This window comes from Opisthocomus hoazin, chromosome 6, assembly GCF_030867145.1.
Source record: "Opisthocomus hoazin isolate bOpiHoa1 chromosome 6, bOpiHoa1.hap1, whole genome shotgun sequence".
NCBI classification, from domain to species: Eukaryota; Metazoa; Chordata; class Aves; order Opisthocomiformes; family Opisthocomidae; genus Opisthocomus; species Opisthocomus hoazin.
In genome coordinates this window covers 62,454,863-62,475,506 of record NC_134419.1, presented here as the reverse complement: position 1 = coordinate 62,475,506, position 20,644 = coordinate 62,454,863, and the positions used below count along the sequence as shown (strand labels likewise).

The following is a 20,644-nucleotide window of genomic DNA, read 5'->3' as shown; positions in this document are numbered from 1 at the left end:
CTGGCAGCGAGTGAGAGAAAACAGCCTGCCCCTTCGGCATATGACCAACAGAAAAGAGTCTAGATGATTTATGGAAACTTTTGTTCTGGAAAATGATGCAACATGTGACCTTTAATTTCCCCTGAAGAGTCAGGAGGCTTATGAAGAAAACCTAGGTGCACCAGTAGGTGTAGACATGATGCGTATGAACTTCAAAACTGGCTTTTCTGGAAGCAATGGACGTGGCCCAAGCATCTCTCCTGATGTAACAGACCACCCAGCCCATCAGTCAAAGCAATACTGAGAGGCATTAGATACCATTTAATAGAAAAGTGATACATAGACTGCAGACCATGATATGGGCTACCACAGTAAGCCTCCTTTCATTGCTACCAATAAATCAATTAAGTCTTTTAGAAACATTACATTTTTCTGTGGGAAATTCAAGGCTTTTTGATGATACTGGCCCTAAGACTGCTGACCGAGTTATGAGACATCCCGTCTTCCAACAATCACACAGTCCAACAGAAGAAGTCTAGAATTTAATGCAGTTTTGAATACAGCAAAACCACCTTCCATATTGACCTCTGTGTTGTAAAAAACATATTTTGCCTCTACCAAAAACTTCTGAACAGCCTTTGAACAGTTATGACTACAAAACTCTTCTCGCAATTTATTATTAATGCTGTAAAATGAAGTTACATGGTTAACTGCAGTTAACCTCCTGATTATATAAAACACTTTCCAATAGATTCAGATATGAAAGAGGCTGGTTGACAGATGCACGTCCAGGCTGAAACTGAAAGCATTACACAGAATTGTCTTTACAATTTTTTTCTGGAAACTCTGGGGACTAGCACATTAGTGAGGAAGAGTATGAAAACAAATTGTTTCTCTAGCAAATCAGAAGTGCAGCCATGAGCAACTGTAGACTTATAGTCATCTTCAGATACGAAATACTAAATTCTTCATTTTCATGTAGGTAACAAGTAAGTCTGACAGTAAAATTTATAGTATTAGCAACATGCACTGGAAAAGCTACTCTAGGACTATCACAGCCCTTGAACTCTCACTTTGGATGCAACAGAATTTTTCCTGCTTAAATAATCTGCTTGAGCAATAAAGAGGAGCCTAGGTGATGAAGAGCTACGGAAATTATTTCCTGTATGACACATTAGCCCCAAATGCATATTACTTCTCCAAAAAGCAGAAGAGTTAGTCATTTATTTGTCTGTTGTACACATACAACATATTACAGTACACATACATTGGGTTAGCCACCATGATTTGACTGTTGATCCTAACAATGTTGTTCATCTGAACAAAAGAACTACCCAATATGCCAGACACTGGTGGGTAACCTAGAATCTGTTGAGGATGTACTCCAGCCTATCAGAGATAGCTTAGTAACTTTGAAATCTTTGGAGGAAGGAAAAAAAAAAAGAAGAAAAAAAGTCAACACATGGACAAGGGTCCTGTAGTAGACTAAAAATCAACCACAATTTCTTGAGAACATGACCAAAAAGAAAAAAAAAAAACCACACCCAAACATAAATGAGGGATAAATTTATTGATAGGACAGAGATCTAAATTTGGACAACAAATCATGTTATAGGGAGAAAATAATGAAAATGAAAATAATTTGATTTGATCCCATTATGTAAAATCTCACAAGAGTCTACTCTACTTAGGAGAATGTTTTACAGAGTGTTATCAAACGTGGTGTTGCAAGGTCAATTTTTACAGAATAATAATTGAGAGCCACTATCAGTAATTACAGCCCAACATCTGCCCCTCCAAACCCTGCTCCCCCACCTCTAGAACTGGCCTGAAAAGGAGCCGATCCAGTAATTGTGGGCATTACATCAAATTTGTTGTGTCTTGATTGGAAAAAGCTTTCTGACACCACTAAGGAGAAAAAAGAAGATAGGAAAGCAGGCAGAAAGGGAAAAATTGGCTTTTGAAAAATAAGATTTTTGTCTCAGGAACACTTGGTTTATACTAATGAGGAAGACAGAAGCTGCTGGAGTTGGATTTACTCTGCTTTATGATTTTATACTAGAACCCAGAACCTCAAATTTCATTCTTGAATTCTACACCACTGATCCTTTCTAAACTTGCACAGTCCTGGCTCTCAGAATAAGGTTTTCAGCAATAACCTAAACTACGTGAGGAATATTTGGCTACAATCATTATATTCTTCTCATAATAAATAGCCTTTATTTACTTATTTGGTTACTGTAGCCATAAGCAAATAGTAAGACTGAGAGAACACCTTTACTACCAAACCCTGTGGAGACTATGGATGCTGAGCCCCTTCTGAAGAGGCCTGGTCATTCCTTAGGCATCAGAAGTTACTGAGTGAAGAAGGGTTAACAAATGCTTGCTGAAAAATTGTGGTTTCTCCAGGGTTAAAAAAAATTTATCTTGCAACATAGCAATTCTGAGAGAAAACAGCATTTCTTGAAAGCAACATGAGAGCTGGGAGAGAATAATCCTGCAAAGCTACTTCAGAATCAGATTTGTTCTGCCTGGGCTTGATTGCTCAAAAATATTTTTCTATTTTGCCTCATCAGATTCTTGTTTACCCCTCGAAAAAGAAATTGCAAATAGCGTAGCTTTAGGGACAGAGATTCTCTTGTACGAAGCGAGCTCCTTGAATGCTCTTTGATAACTGGCACAGCAGTCTCAGACAGACATGTTAAAATCATTGTTATCAGTACACCACCAAGAATCCTCAAACATTTAGGACAAGACAGGAAATAGCATGAAGAGCTTTACAAGGGGAGGCTTAAGCAAACGTCATCGAAAACCTGAAAGAAAATTCTGTACAGAAACAACCTTAAATTACGCAGCTACAGAAGAACAGAGTAGCATGCACTGGATTTTGCAAATTGCATTGATTTGGGATTATGCTGCCCTGCTGTGGGAAAACACAGGGACTACAAATTACATACATGGCCTCAAATGTCAATGGGTAAAAGACTGACACTGTGCATGTGTGTTTTGGAACATACATAATAAAGTTTAAAAAAGATCTTGCATCGCTATTGGCCATACAACGTATTTCTGGATAAGGAACACCGGTTTCCATTCCAGCAAATATTATGATCTCTGACTTCAGTTTTTAAAATACAAAAATTGGCTCTAGACATTTTATGCGGGACTTTGGTGGTATGGCATCAGAGGATTTAAGCCAAAGCCACTAGTTTCAGTACAACAGATTGCTGTATTCAGACAGACCAGATACCTTCTTGTGAATATGGCTGATGAAATTAGAATTATGACTCCATACTTTCTCCTTGCAACTGTTCATTCTTGTTCCTCTGGCAGAAGCTATGGTGCAAACAGTCCTCATCCATGAAATTAAGATCTGTTAGAAGACTACCAGCAACAGCGTTCCATATAATGTGACCTTAGAGATCACCGGGAAGGCTCGTGCAGTCAGTCCCACCAGTTGTTTTAAATTAAAGCATGAGAATCACTTCACGATGTTACTTTGTGCAAGTCTGCACACACTATTTTCTTCTTCATGAGATTTCATTCACCCTCAGTGTCCCCCGTGGAGCAGCAGGGACAAGTGTGCTTAGTTTTATCAAATAACGGAATAGCTAACTGAAGAAGAGGGAGAACACAAGAGGATCAGACTGCTGTACCACACATCTAAATCAACTGTAAAGCCAAAGCATTCCTCCCCTTCCAAACCCATCCCATCTCCAAGCTCTGCCATGCTTCACTTTCTCGCTCTGTATCTCATCTTTATCCAAATACCAGTCCTCCTAAACTGAAAGGAACAGAGGAAGACTCGTGCATAATTTCTGTCATTTTAAAATACGTTATGCAGTTTTTAGTGATTGCTAGAAAAATCATAGTTCTCACAAAGAAAAATCAGTACTTTTTAAAAAGTTGTTTCAAAGCTAGCAATCTGTTAAAAAAAAAAACTAAAAAAATGTTTTTGAAACAGTTGGCACCATCTGTTAATAAAAAAGGGAAAAAAAATACTGTAGTTAGCATAAGTATTGCTTAACTCAGCAGACCAGCAAATAAGTAAGAAAAAACCCCATCAATTTATATTTCAATAAAATGTAAATTGTCTGGATTTTGTCAGAGTGAAATAGACTGTGACATGGTAATATGTAACTACACTTGATAACATTACTTGGCGCATATTTCATTATTTCTCAACATCTCACGGGTACTCAAAAAATACTGAGCCACAAACCACATTTAATTCCCAAAACTCTGTAGTGAAAGCCAAGTAAACACATTACGAACTGGGCATCTGCTTACCCAAGACCAACACATGGCATTTATAACTTTGCCAGTTCCGTCACTAACGTATCTGAACAGACGCCAAAGGAAGTCATCCAAAGACTTTTCAGGCAATGGGAATGAGTTGGCCTTATTCACAAGCAAAGCATTAAAATCACCTCATGGATGACACCAACATAAAAACATGGCACTAAGCTTTACAATGTATAGGAGGGGTAAAAAGAAATGTTAAGGCAATAATACAGATGCTCAGAACTAGAAATAGCAACCTCTTACAGACATTGTCAGCTGTTACCAGCTTCTCTTGCCCAAGTGCATAATACACACTTTCAGTGACAAAACAGCTGGGTGTCACCAGTCCCTCCTCTCAGCAACCTAAACCTTGAACTCATTGGCAACCAATGCACCCTGTAAGAGCTGTTTGATCTATCAGACAGTTTGGTTTTGTTATTATAATAACCAAAACTCAATCATTGACCAAGCCAGATAGCTTTCCCAAACAGATGCTCACAGTGTATTCTGTGATGTCAGGCAAGACTGAGTGAGGGGAACGAAAACCTAGAGTATCTGGTAGAACAAGAAAACTTGGACAATACAGCCAATACAGGTGTGCTTGAGGAATATAGTGCAGACACATCCGTGTCGATCTGCTATCACTCAAGGTCCAAAATCATAATGTTGGCACTGCACTGGAATAAACCTTGTGTAACTCACCATGCTGGCGATGCCAGTTCAGCACGTTTCACACACAACCAGTTTATGTCCATCAGCTCCAGCACTAAACTTGTGGTGACACCATCCTGCTCAGGAGGCCAATCCAGCAAAGCCTTCTTTGTTCAAGCTCAGTGCTGCAGGAATGTTTCTGGACCCCACCTATCCTGAAAACAGCTTACAAGTCGCTGCACCTAACCTAGTCAACTGTACCGACTTAGCTAATAAGGCTTGCTAGAACTGACTACACATCTATGGTCTGACTTGCCCACTAAACTAGATATAGTCCTCAGGGGGGTGAGAGGGTGGAGGTCACTAGATTGTAGCAACATTTTATTTTAATATTTCACATTTCATGCTTGATCAGATTAGGCATGGTTAACAGTTCCTGCAGCCTTTTGTTCCTAGCCCTAAGAATATCAACAAAGTGCTCCTAATACAGTGCAGCTATAGGGAATTCATATATTGCACCAACATTACACAAATTCAATAAATTATATCAATAAGCAGATACTGGAAGTCTGTACTAATACACTCAGGACTGTGAGGGATGTCATCACCTGGATGTAACTATGAAGACAGAAAACCCTGGTGTAAAACTGCCCCAGTGTAAAACTCAGCTGACTATGCTGACCCATGGCATCAACTACTGACGTTGTTTGCTCCAAACCTCTAACTGAATGCTTATCAAAGTAAACAAACAAAAAAAATACCAAACTTTGTTACAAGTCCAGACACTGCCCACTGGTCTGACCCTACAGACACGAAGGAGTAATGAAAAAGGCTATCCATCAAAAGGACGCTAAAGTCTGTCTGGAGGTGATGGCATATTTTCAGAAAGAGTAGGATTCAATTTTACTGCCAGTTAAGCACGTTCAAGTAGGTGGCAGAAGCCCTGGAGGTCAGGCTTTAATAACGTGTGAACAAAGATCAGCCTCCACATCATCCCCACTGCATTCCAACAATCCATTTTTTTTCTTTTCCTTTGAGATTGCTAGCACACAAAAACCAACCCATTCTCTCCTCTATAATTTAATTTGGGGGTTTTTTTTGGACATATTTTCCATTTGAAAGAATCATATTCAAAATGTCAGAGAACTTACAGGCTAGCAATGCAAAATGGAAGATATCTAAAATAAAGGAAGGGAGAAAACATTTGAATTAATGAGTATTTGACAGCTGAGTCAATGTCACTGAATTTTGTACCAAGCACAATTTCAAATACCTTTTTTCATTTCACTGCATTTTTTAAAGAAATGCCTGATAATGCATCAAAACAGTTTTAAATAAAAAAAAAGTAGAAAAATTAATTTAAAAGACTTAATTTTAGCTCTAAATGATCTTCTAATGAAAAACAGCAGCGGAAACATTTTATAGTGGTACTTCTGTCAATGATTCCATAATAACATTGGAAAAGTACTACTCTATAAATATAAAATAGACCAAAAAGCTATGGAAAAAAAAGATAAGACACATTCAAACTTTACCCTTAGACTCCCGGTAACAACATTCTGTCTTCTGTGCAGATGCTGCCTGCATGGGATCACAGTAAGTCAAGCGCATTTGACCGACCGAGCTTAACGTGATTAAATGACTCTCACAGACAGGAATGCAGGACGCATGATGCTGCAGCCCTGATTGATAACTAAGGAAGTCAGTTATAAATAAATCTGGAACAGTTGGGATTGACTGTTATTTAGCACTTTCAGACAGACATTCAGGGCAACTGGCAGGGGCTTTGAAAGCTGTTTCCTATATTAGAATCACGACAAAAATAGAAGTGAGGCTGCATTCCCTTGTCTTCTGCTAAAACAGATCTTACTCAAAAACATTTTTACAAGTTTGGCGAGGCATTAACTAGTGCACTGTCAGATACGGAACAAAATCATAATTGGAAGTCCCATGTTGATCTAACATGAATAGAATAAGAACCAAAAAAAAAAAAGCCCCAAAAGAAGGAATTAAAAAGTCGACAGTAGTAGGAGATATTAGGGACAAGAAGCTGGTTTTACTGCATTTTTTTTTTTAACTTGTAAGTGAAGGTACAATCAATTCACTAGCCAAAAAGACCCTAAAGACCTTTAAAAATAAAATAAAAAGGGAAAATCATATATTTTACCAACCGTCCTTAGAAATAAATGGGGTTTTTTTGAGGTTTGGGGTGCTTTGTTGCTGGTTTGGGGGTTTTTTTGTTTGTTTTGTTTTCTATTCAAGAACAGATGTTGCATAATAACTACTGACAGCAAGGCTGAGTTGTAAGAATGGAACAGGAAAGAGGGAGCAAGTACGGGGTTTTTATTTCTGGTTTCAAGTGCCCCAAATACTGTTTACAGGCAAGTATTTGTCACGGAGTTCTCTCGCCTCCAGCATTTAAGCTTCCAGATAAATTAAGTCAGCTTTTATTTGTGTGGTTTTTACAGTCAAAATATATCTATCAAAATATTGTAGGATTAGCTAGTTCACTGACTGAACAGCCCACTGTTCTGCCAAAATAATCAGTGGCCTTAATGAGCAATTAAGAGCTTTCAGGGTCAGTGAGAACAGAAAATCTTAACATACAGATCAGAAATTCTGTGTATACCTTCATGCTACTGTTTCAGATTGTGAATGAACGCCCAAACTATAGGCAAGAGGTACACATGACTGAAAACAGAATGTATATAGCATAATAAAAAAATCAAAGGACAGACTAGGATACAATAAGGGCAATCTGATTTAACCAAGTAATTCTCCCAAACAGGCTTCCCACAAACTGTTCTTTTTCAACCAACACAGGTCTGCATAGTGTTTTGCTGACAGATATGAAATCGCCCCACCTGCACGCACTCTAAAAAACCCTGAATCAAATCAGCTCCAACCTAGAAACTCCGTGACCGTGGTGTGTGATGCCAGCCTGCCCCCACTTAGCAGAGCTCCTTGCTGCGGTTCAGCACCCGGCAAGCCCTGATGCAGAGCTTGTGGTTCTCAGCAGGATCGCGGCTTCGTGGGTCAGAACACACAAAGTGGACTCACACTCCTCTACAAAATACTGTGTACCCAGTCCTCCAGTGACTTCCAGCTATTAGTCCTATAGTTTCTACAATACGCATCTACAACAGAATTAGCACTAGGACATTTCTGCAACTTGCCTTCTAAAGTAATACTAGTATAAACTAAGGCATGGCTCAAGGACTCCAGGCTTGCTGAAGTACACACACAGGACCACCTTTCAGTCACTGAATCGTGCTTTTTCCATCATGACAACTGCTGAAAATATGCTTCTTGAAAGAGAGAAATTTCATCATAATGAGTCAAATCTTTTCTTTGTAATGGATTGCCATGCTGCAGACATGGTTTCCTTTTACCAGAACAGCCTGCATAAATGTATTTTAAACTAATTACCTTTAGGTGGAAAATATGACTTGCTTTCAGCTTTGTGAGGCCAGTCCACCACAAGAGGTCCAAACCTACGAAAGCTGGCAGTGATCTCATCTACAAAAAAAAAAAAAAAAATGAGGCACCTTAGAGAGAATCTGAAGACTGACAGTGGCAAGGCAAAAATTCTTACTTTAAAGAAACCCCAGACTATTTCAACACCTATTAGTGAAAACCACAATAACGTACATAGAGGATGCCTAAATATTCTTTCACCTCTATGCTATATATGGCTGCTTAAAAAAGTAATTTTACATTCCACTAATGCAAGTTTGCAGCAGGATTAAATGCAAACATGATCTAGCAGAAGTGAATATGCTTCAGCTATGGTCTATTTCCAATAATAGCCACAAAGCAGGGTCAGATGCAGCCACATGGGACTGATGGAGAAGCTACATGTCAGCATGGCCACTCCTTGCAGCATGCCCTAGAAAGCAGGCTGCATCAGGTCATGCAACTGTGCGGATTTCACCTTCCTCAGTCCGTTCTGGAAATCTGCCTTGAATTACCAAGTTATCTCTTCGCTTTTTAAGCACCAGTTTAGAAATTCCGTGGAACACACATCTCAAACTATCCTATAGGTCAATTTTAGTTTACATTCAAATGCTTCAGAAAAAAAGTATTTTAAGTTATTTTTTACAATTTTATTCTGAATGCATTTATTTATATACTTTAAAGAAAGAATTAGTTTAAAATTTTGTCTAGTGTGATGCTAGACAGATCAGAGCAACAATCCATTAGGACAAAAGTTTGAAGACGAAGGCAGTGGTTTTCCAAGTTTTTGATTCCTGTTTGAGGTATGTCCAGTTCATCTGATCCCATGAGCTGCACGTCAGATTTTTCCAGCGACTAGAGCCACAAAACATATATTGCGTAACTCAGGAGCTGAAGTAAAAAGGTGTGGAAGAGGGTAACAGCTCCAAAGTGGTGCTTTTACTTCCTCGCAGGACAGGCTGGGCATATATTTTGATTCCAAGTGACCCAGCAACGTTCACATCAGTTGTACCTGCTGGCCTGCTGCTTCTTACAGCTGGGGATTCAGATTACACAGCAGTCCCTGTATCAACGGTCCTGCAATTCATGATGTGACATGGGAACTGAATTTGAGCTGTTTGCAAACCACAGACTGGCAAGTCATACTGTTTCTTTATTAAAATCCCACATGGTTTAGGCTTCAGTTTAGTAGATCAGATTCAGAGATCCCTCTCTTCATATCCTCAGATTCCCTCTGTATGCCAACTGAAGCTAGACAGTGGTGGATTCCAGCTATAGTATGAAAAATACACCAAGAACTGTCACGATTTTGGTTTGGGAGTCAGGGTGTGTGAGGGCACACAAAAGTAGAGCAGATATTGATTGAGACTGAGAAAAAACCTCACCACCCCTACTAAGCTGGTTATTATTTTGTAAGCATATTAGTTGTCATACGTTTGTCAATTGAACACTGCATGTATACTGGATATGAGAGCTGATTAATTAAAGCCCAATTTATTTTGGTAAGAACTGTATTAACAAAGTCATTAAAGTCAACTACATCTTTTAAAAAGAACAGGGAAAGACTATGGAGGAGTGACAGTACCCACTAAGTTCCGTTTCTCAGCTTTCCCACTTTATATACGTGGGAACACATGCTGTTATTGCAGATTAGAAGACCTGCTATGCAGGCATTTCTGTCTCCATCTCTTCTGATCTGTAGTACAAAAGAATGTCAAGTAAATTCTCAGGTGTTGCAGGGGGTGGTGGTGTTTGTTTTAAATAATGCCACAAGCACTGCAAGCAAATACCTGGGAAAATACATTTGTTTTTATGAAAATCTGACCTTTTTAAAGTAATCATATGAAAGCCAATTCCCACATCTCACCAGTGTAACTTGTTCACAGTACCTTCATCAATGTCAGGCGGAAGACCTCCAACAAACACCTTTCTAGAATAGCGTTCCACTCTTTCACCATTCTGACAGCGTGTTGGAGAGCTGAGACCCGATGACAAAGACTGATCACCATGACTGTCGTCTAGGAAGCCATCTTCAAACGGAAAGAGTGAAGACCGACCTGTAACAGATTTTGTAGTATCTATAGTTAACACTATTTCATGGAGAAGTAAATATTTCAGTAAAAAACATTATATTTTCCTTTTACTGTTTTGCTTTAACAGAATTTGCCTTAAAGAGCCCAGCTATGTGTTCCAGTTATCCAAATTATGTTTATTAGTATTGCTTCTATTTTTCCTAGACTATATTATCCTTAAAAGACAATAAACCTAATTCAGCTTTAAAACAAACCCTTCAAATGGCTAGTAATGAAAGGCAAGTTATCTGATGAAATTGTGTGTCATAGCTGTAGAAAGAACCTCCATAAGATTTACATTTCAAACCGATTCTTAGAGATTTGTATCTTCCATAACAGATCTTGAAGTAATGATCTTAAAGAGCAGATCCCTCAAGCCACTGCACTGCAGAGCAGGAGAGTCTCCTTCAGAGTGCTTTACAGGGTCCTAACCACAAGGGCTGCATTATTTCTCCTCGAGTGAACGGAGGCCCTGTCTGAGCAGGGGGGCAAACAGCAAAATAAACATAGAAGAGCTTTGTATTATGGATATTAAACATGTAGGTGAAGCAAGAAGCTCAGCTAACAGGAAAAAAATGAAAACTTTAAAATCTTACTAAATAAAACACAAAAAACTTAAAGAAAAAAGTTGTTAGCTAGAACAGCCTGTCAAACTGTTACTCAGTGTTAAAACACCCTTTCAGTAATGAATTAACAAAAAGCAACATAAATGGCTGCTACTCAGTTTGTTAATGAAAAGTAAAGAGTTTATCTGTGATCATCAGATGCAATTACCTTGTTCTTATCACTAGCAAAGTATACACACATTATCTTAAGAACAGATTTATTAAGCCAGAAGATAAAGAAATATTCAAAGTCTGTATGTAAGCAGCACGGCAGAACACGTCAACTTCAGAATTTAACAATTCCTTATACCCAAGTTGAAAAATAAATCCTGCAATATAGAGAGATGTATAAATGGGAACCCCATTCTCAAACTTGAAAAGGCTAATTGTCCCCTCATACCATGGAGGATTGCTCCCAGGGATGGAATTATAATTATTTGATACAAAGAGTTTATAGAGGGGTTAATTACAAATATAAATAGCAGGGCACACAAATAAATTCCAAGATCACAGGAAACTCACTTCCAACAAGATCTAAGGAAGAATTAATACCATACTGGTATTAACAGCACAGGGAAGTACAGGAAATCAAAACAGGGGCAAGGAGAAAAATCAAGACATGCAGAGGGACACTAGTCAGAAAAATGTAGATGCTGAAAATGTCAATAATAAAGTCTCCAGTAGTAACGGACAGATTACAAAAAGAAGCAGCAAACTTGTATATGGAAAACAAGCTAACAAACAAGAACCAGAAAAGATGTTCTGGCTGACACAGAACACCAGCCTGATTTTTTTTTTTATGAACACCATGCACTAGAAAAGTCTTGGTTAGAAAGAATGTATTGAATGCACAACATCAGAGATCTCAGATGCAAAAATCCACTGAAGCAAAAATCCTACTCTGCTTTTAAGCACCAACATAAAAACCAGGGTGAATGCCACAATCAGGGAAGGATTTAGAGATGCTACTCTTCAAAGTCTAGTATAACTGGTTGTCAGAAATGCTGGGTTTAGAGTGTAACACAGCGAAGACTATTGATGAATATTCCATTAATGGATAAACAGGTCATGAACATATATAAACATATGCATTTCAGCATAAAAGAGAACACATGGATGAGAGAAATAATAATTAGGAAGTCTAAAATTATGTTAAAATATCAAATCAGAAAACCCATTGAAAAGTAGGAAATTTGAAAGTATCCATAAGAGACTGACATTACTAAGAATCTGAATAATCTTTTAATTCCCACCCCCTCAACCTACCCTCTTGTAAAAAATAAACCTAATACCAAATGTGAGCCATTAGTAGAATGTGACATACCAAATTAATACACACTAGAACAAGGTGTTCCACTAAAATACAGGTCTACAGAGGAGGCTGAATAAGTGCTGAATTCCAAAGGAAATAATAAAAATGCTCAGCAGCTTAAAAGGCAAGATGTCACCTTTATGTCAGATGCTTGACAGTCTGCAAGCATTGTAAATGCAAAAGATGATCTAGAACTTATCGTTAAGTCAAGTATAGAGTTAAACGTATGAAGTGTACATTTAAAATATTGTAAAGCATACAGACAAGTGAATACGGAATAATTGGTCACTGTCTCTTCCAGTAAGGCGAAACTAAAGTGCATTGAACACAACCAGTATACGGCAAGGCTGAAAGCAAGTCAAACTGCAGAACCTCTTGCCACAGGCTTTCTAGGATGCTGAAAAGTTTATGTAGGTTCAGAAAAGGGAATGAGTCAGAACAGGAGAAAAAACCTCATTCTGAAGCAATAAATATTGAGACATCACCTCAAGAAACCCCCAGAGGCAAATCTCTGGAAGATTATTATGGAAAAGCATCACTAAATGCCCTATTTTTATACACCTGCACCCCTCCCCTAGCATCTCTGAGTTGTCAGTGTAGCAGAATAGATTTTGGGCTGATTTCCCATAGCTGTGCTTACATCTGTACCTGAAAAACTGGTTGTAAAAGTTAAAAGCAAGGTACCTAAAAGAACATGACTCAACAGCTCTAAGCATGATACCCACAAACAAATGCTCGCCTCTTTACTCAAAGAAAACAGAGGATCAAGTAGAGAACTGATAGGTTATGGCAAGCCTCAAATAATTTCTGACAAAATCTCTTCTCACTGAAGATGCTTAGTCACAGTGACAGAATGAAACACTAATTAAAATATCAAAGTACAATAAACATTAAATGAGTCCCTGCACAGATTCGCCTCTGGGTACTCTGCATATTACCACAATGCAAATGGTAAAAAACAGAGAGAGATACGTGAGAACACTTGATAAACAACATCTTTTTTTAACACACTATTGTAGAATTTCATGTTTCTTAAGAAAGCTCAAAATAACGTTATAAAATTCAAGGTAATGAAAAAGCATGAATATCACAAACTTTAATATTGTATGATTAACGAAAGTCACAAAATCCCTAATATTAATGACAAGACGCACACACACACACACACACAAATCTACTTGTTACTACAGAAAAGCCTGAATTTCACATAGGAAACAATTACTATGGAGTGAAACATGCTTTTTGGTAGAGTAAAAACAAATTCTGAAAGTTCAGCACATTCAGAACTTGACCGCTACAATTTGTATAAAACAGCCTACACTGTGTTCATCACAATTGCTACCAAGTTACTACATTTTGCTTCTACAAATAAACAGGTATTGCAAGAAATTAGTGTCCAACTGATTCCCACCTCCTTCCCCACTTTGGTGCCATTTGATCAACCTGGAAACACTTGCCACAATCTTGAAAGAAAACTAAACAGTGTTCAGCTACTGGAGAGAGCCCAGCTGAGGGCTACAAAGATGATCAGAAACTGGAGCATCTCTGCTATGAGGAAAGGCTGAGGGAGCTGGGCTTGTTCAGCCTGAAGAAGGCTGAGAGGGGACCTTAAAAATATCTGAAGGGTGGGTGTCAAGAGGACGGGGACAGATTCTTTTCAGTGGTGCCCAGCGACAGGACAAGGGGCATCGGGCACAAACTTAAGCATAGGAAGTTCCCTCTGAACAGGAGGAAGAACTTCTTCACTCTGAGGGTGACGGAGCACTGGAACAGGCTGCCCAGGGAGGCTGTGGAGTCTCCTTCTCTGGAGATATTCAAGACCCGCCTGGACAAGGTCCTGTGCAGCCTGCTGTAGGTGACCCTGCTTCGGCAGGAGGGTTGGACTAGATGACCCACAGAGGTCCCTTCCAACCCCGACCATTCTGTGATTCTGTGATTCACATACACAGAAAGTATATGGTATTATATACCCTGCATGCTTTCCAATGTGTTTCAGTACCATGAGAACACTGAAAAACTGTAAGTATTAGCATGCTTTCAACATCTGTTAACAACAGTGTGTTCTCTGGAAGCAGGGAAAAATAGGAAGGTAATTTTGTGGGAAAAAATTACATCTTTTTGTTTCAGCTATTAAATAAACACTAAAACTAGTCAGCTTTAAATAAAATCAGCTCAAATTCTGTATTGTAAACTGTGTTAGTACAGTCTGTACAGCCTACTACCTCAATACATACGTGCAAACTACAAGTTACTTATACACACACTATCAGCTTGCTTGTGTGGCTAGGCTTGTCTCCAAGCTTCTTCACAAATGTGATGCAAATCTACATTTTGAAAAGGAAGCGGTGTCACATGCACAGCTGTCACAGAACATACATGAAAAAGAAGATAAAATGGAGTTTAATGCCAAAGTACCCCACGCAGATGGCACCGCCCAACTCTAATTGTTAAAAGCTGCAATCGTCACTGTTATTTTCTCAATTAAAAACAGCCTGTGTAACTACAGCACAGGACATAAATGAAAGCTACATTAGTAGCTTTGTTGGTAGTCAGCAAGCTTGCTATTGTCCACGTTCATTAATCTCTCAGGATAAACTTATACGCAGTACTCTATGTTTGTAAAATGGTTTTCAGTCTGCTTTTGTTTTTGAAGGGTTGCCTATGATGAAATAATGTTAAAATGTGCTCAAATGTTTCTTTTTTTATCATTATTATTATCAGTACTCACTGTTCAGGACAGTTTAGTATTAGTATTCGCAATATTCTACCTAAGGCAATCCAATTTATTACTTAAGTATAGTATTCAATGAAACTTGTTTCATCTAAGAAAAAAGTACATCAGTAATCCTCCAGTTCACTAGTAGTAGCAACACACTTGAAGTTACCAGCTCAAGATCATCATTGCTTTAAGCTGCTATTAAAAGGGAGATGTTTTACAAATGAAGAATATGTGATTGATTTATACAAAGCAACTAATCAACCAAATAATGTTATAATTGGTAACAGCATTTTATCATAAGAGAACTAAATATTTATTTCTCCCACTATTCAGCAAAAAAAAACATTTAGTAAATACTTTTACCTCTTCTCCGCCCATAGCTCCTGGCTGCATGTAAATACAGAAGAACATTGTCGGTACAGCTGTCATTAGATTTAGCTCCAAAAGCAAAGAAAATGTAGTTTCTACCTCTTCTCTTTTTCCCCTCCCACCGTAAAGAAGGAAAAGACATTAAAAAAGTGAAAGATGAAATTCAAACAACCCAAGGCAAGAGAAAAAGTTTGAAGATGACACAGCTGGGGGGAGCATTAAAAAAAGAAAAAAAAAAATGAACATACCTGCTGTGCAAGTTTTCTACATAGCAACAGTATTAAAAAAAATCACGCATACCAGACTTACAGTACTATAAAATAGTAATTTAGGATTATGGTTTTAAGAGGCAATAAACATCATCAACAGTAATCCTAATTAAAATAATTCAGTTTGCATTTTATTAGTTGTGGAGAACATATTTTCCAATTATGCTTCAATTTAAATAATTAACCATCTGTAAATACTAAAATCCTACTAAAACAATATGAACTTAATAACCAGTACGTTCAGACGAATAAAAACAGATTGACAAAGCGTCTTTATAACTACCAGAATTAATATAGCATTTCAATGAGACATGCATCAATGGCAAAATCCACAATGTTGTACAAGTGTGTATTTCACAATGTACTGGGAAATGCAAAAGCAGCATTTTTTGATCTGAAATTCTAGAATATCAGAAAATAATCTGGAAATCAGTATCTTCTACACAGGGGCTTCAAACTGTCACAATATATGTCTGTGGTCTTCCAAGATAATCACATGTGGAAGGCTAAGGATCAGGTAGAGTTTTTCCAACAGAAAGTCAGCTTAAGCAGTAAGTAATAGAGCCTTGTTTTGTTTCTTTCTCTCTTCACTGCAATACTGTCTATTTTCCTCCTCCTTCCCAACCCTATCTCCTTTCCAGACCTAACACAATGCCTTCCAGTCCTGTCCAGGTTTCAGATGAGATTCCTTTAGCTCTCCCTACACTTCCCTTTAGGCCACTTCATCCACTTCCCTCTCTCTCCTTCTGCATCCCAAGTGTCCTCTACCATAAAACCTTCCATTCTTCCCATTTTTCTGTCTGGACCTTCAAATGCCTGTCCTGAGGCGCCTCACCATACCCCTCAGCTTTCCTTATCTACTTTTCTTTGGCCGGCAATTACACGAGAGACCAGTTGTGGCTAGTCGAGAACTACTCATCTGCTGACTGGTCCCCTGGCTGTCACCTCTGAGCGGCCCCAGGGCCTACGCAGAGCAAGGCTGAATGTCCTTCAACACAGGCACTACTAACACCTCTTCTACCCAAGTAACTTCTTCCTCAGGCCCTGAAGAAACACGGTCTCAGACACCAGGCACCTTTTTCCCCTGCCATCAGCAAGGCCACAAAAGAGCGACTACCTGAGTGTTTCATCAGGGGGACTAAAAAATTTCAAGGGCTATGATGAAGAACTGCTTCACAATTTGTGTTTAAGACAAAGACAGTAGAAGCCCTGGTAAGCCCTGAAACAGACTCTTGCACAGCAAGTGATAGGGAGAATTATTACTAGAGCTGGCTTTGCAGCAAGAATAAAATTAATCCCCCTCCTTTCTAGTTACTGCTAAAGCCATATTTCACTACTTATGATGGTGAAGAATCACTGTCAGACCTCATGTAGCAAGTCCTTGTCTTGCTGAGTGCATTACTTTAGTATGAGATGAAAAAGACTTCTGTGTTTCTTTTTAAGAAAAAAAAGCTTTATATGCTTAATGTAAACATTTAGGTTCTGAACAAGTAACTGTACATGTTGACAGAAATCTACCACAGACTTCTGTAAATTTTAGAATAACCTATTGCCATTCACGTATAACATTTCTATGCTATACTGCATTGCATAATATTATTTTTATCTTATATATGCACTTACATACATAATCTTAATGTCCATAAAAAAATTACTGAAGGTGTTTTTACAATTGTATGTAAATTCTAGGAGAAAATAGCGCAATACACTCTAAACAGGAAGACAGTCAGCCTAGTCAGCTTTTGCAGATTTAAAAACTTCGCATCACATTTTAAACACTCAAGGAAGGTGAAGTTTCACCATTGTTGACTGTATTTTTTATATATATACACACAAAATTTGAAAATTAACTCAATTTTATCTAGTGTTTACATTAAAATGTTACTTTTTCCAACAAGCTGACAGTTATTCAGCATTGCAATACAAATGTCAACACACACTTTATTACATTATTCACACAGGATGCAAAGTAAGAATGTGTCATTTGAGACAAGTTAATAAAAAATACCCATCTTGTTCATAAGTCAAAGTTCAGAGCACAACAGATTTAATAGAAGGTTCACCAGGTAAATTTTATAACATGTCCAGTATGAGTAAACAGTTTAGAAAATAAACAATTCAGAAATTGTTCTTGAATTAAGACATTTGGGAGCCAGTAAGAAAATTATTGTACTAATACAAACAACGAAATTACCCGTGTTACATATCTGAAGTTACTTTCTCTCTTGGGCAATCCCAACAGAAGACAAAAGAAAAGAAACTGGGAGCTTCCCAGACTGTACCCACCACCAGTGAAGCCACACCCATATACTTGGTTTGGTGCCAAATAGGAACATCATTTTCTGTGCAAAATGATCTCCTGAAAGGTTTCAAAATTCAACACAAAAGTGATTCTTTCCTAGGAACCTCATAGAGCATTACAATATTAATGAAAACACAGCTGCTTTAAGAAGCGATGACTGCATTTTCCCACATGAAATGTGAAATTGTTGCAAGCAGGCACTGATCAGTTGTGCAATTCCCAGAACGATCACCACTGTGTCAGGGTTTTTGCATGCCTTTGCAACTTTCTTTAACTCTGACAGGTAGAAAGTTACATAACCACTGTGTCCCAAATTGCAGGTACTCAAATACAAAGGAACAATACATTCTTTTCTACCTCCTGATAATCCTCCTGAAACTATTAACTCACCTCATCCCAGAAGTTGAGTGTATTTTTACAAACATGAAACTGTATGTTGAAGAACGGAACTCTAAGCTTTTCACAAACAAGCAAAACAAACTCCCCAAACCCCAAATCTTGCAATGCAGTTTAGTAAATTAAGTGCTAATGCTACTGGATTTCTCAAGAGCTTGAAGCTAAGATTACCCATTGTTGCAATAAATCAAAACACACTCAACTGAAATGCTCAAATTTTAACTGCATCTCAAGGAAAGATATGTGAAACTGATGAAAAAACTCGAAAGGCTCGCATTTTCTAACATCTATCTGGCAGTCAAGGGAGAAGAGGTCTACTAGTGGCATAAGAACACGCTTGCAAAACTTTATGAAGAGCCACAAAACTCTTTTGAGATAATGTGGTTTACGAGATGAGCATAGCTGCATGACACAAAGAAGCACACATCCAAGAAAGATAGCCCTCAAGGACCCAGAAGGAAGGAGCGACCTAACAGCCCATGCCTATGGTCCCGAAAAGACAGAGGACTATAACATCCACAGTGTGACAATGTTGGCAACGGAGGAAAAGTTATGTGGATGAGGGAAGTTACTCTGCTGTTTGAAGTTGCTCTTGCTCAGTTAACATACATCCTGAAAACCAAGAACACAAGCAAGGAACAGAACATGGCTTATTGTATATCAACAATTAAATCAACTTCTTTAGGTCACTACTTAGGCTGGGAATAAGTTTGGTTTTGCCTTGTTGTTTGTGTTGGAAGGTTCCAACACAAAAAGGGACATTGTGTAATTTGTGTGATAAAACCAAACCATGTAAATAAATACCAGAATTGCACAAACTATTTCTGAGAATTATTATTAGTAAGGCAGGTGTTCTGCAATTTATTTGAAAGAGATGAAACCAAGTGACTACCTAGAGAAAGGACTTTGACTAAAACATAGTCTTATAAACATAGTGTATGTTATAACGCAGACATGAACCATACAGCTCAGCTATAATACCTATGAGAGCTCACATGCAATGTCCTGCTGGGCAAGACCAATAAACCATCCAGACAAGTATTCAGTCTTCAACAGTGACACTAGGAAAAGCATGTTAGACTGGTCAGTATCAGTGATATGTTTCATTGGATGAAACATATTAGGAGGAACACTCTCACCTACTGCTAATACCTTCTTAAAGGTCTTTTGTTAACAGTTTGTCTAATGCTTTTTTGAACCTGCTGACACTATCGGCTTCCACAAATTCCTGTGGCAGCAAGGTCCAAAAGTAAACTACAGAAGCACTTCCTTTTGTGCGTTTTAAATGGATCTACCAGAAGTTTCACCAATTGCCCTGTTAGTTTTAGCTCTGTGGAACACTGAACAGCAGTTTTTCATTCCCTTGTGACTTTTCAAAGGCTCCATCGCATTCACCTCCAGACTTCTCCTCCCCAAATTTTCAGCTTCTTTAATCTTCTGGTAACTCAGTACAGTCACAGTAGAGACAGATATAATAAAGAACAATTATAAGATCCAGCAAAATTGTATTGTAATAGTTAACTATTTTGATAACACAAAATAAGGAAAAAGCATAGCTAACTGAAAAAAAAAAAAGCGCTTCCATAAAGGATAGAGAAAATTCAAGTAGAGCAGTGAAACTGATGTTCATTATCAGCCTCATTAGCTTCACTCAAGACTGCAAAGACAAAAAGTTTAAAAACCCAAAGTTATGTGCTGTCACTGCTTCAATGTATTCCTATGGAATAGGATTATTCCATAGAAGGCCATGATAACACTCTTCCACAAAAAAATATGCATGCTTTAGGGCTTGTACTGGTTTACTGTTCTGGTCTGAAATCACCCCTGTAACTGGGCTGGCTACACTCATACAGGGCTTGTAGTATGCACTGTTGACAACACGCTTCAGTTATAAGACAACAGATAATAAAAATAGGTGGCACTTGAGAAAAATACGTATCAGCGATGACTATGCAAAAGCTCAGCCTAGAAACTTGTATCATCTGACACAATTCAATTAAATGCTGACACAATACATCAGTACAAGAAGGCATAACAACAACTTAAACTTCAATATCCCTGTGAACCAAGCCTTTGAGGTTAAGAAACACGACAACAAAAACCACCTTACTTCCATCTCTGGGAGACAACAGAGATGAGTCACGTGAAACAATGAGTATTCACTTTAACAGCTTGATCTCTAGTTACGGGTTCAAATTTTATGGATTAGAAACTGTGGGGAAAAGTTCCT

The 20,644-nt window shown here is 38.2% G+C and overlaps 1 protein-coding gene across 11 annotated transcripts in view; it reads right to left on the bottom strand.

Moving 5' to 3' along the window:
• The window catches only part of CPEB3 (cytoplasmic polyadenylation element binding protein 3), a 100,136-nt gene that overhangs the window by 22,899 nt on the left and 56,593 nt on the right, over positions 1-20,644 (bottom strand). For 7 of the 11 annotated variants that reach the window (XM_075423485.1, XM_075423486.1, XM_075423475.1 and 4 more), the window contains 3 exons: positions 15,442-15,465; positions 10,260-10,427; positions 8,344-8,433 (listed from right to left, as the gene is read on the bottom strand). In XM_075423485.1, coding sequence (XP_075279600.1) covers positions 8,344-8,433; positions 10,260-10,427; positions 15,442-15,465 — 282 coding nt within the window. The remainder of the gene's footprint in view (positions 1-8,343; positions 8,434-10,259; positions 10,428-15,441; positions 15,466-20,644) is intronic. The other 4 variants (XM_075423476.1, XM_075423479.1, XM_075423480.1 and 1 more) reach the window with 1 other exon arrangement.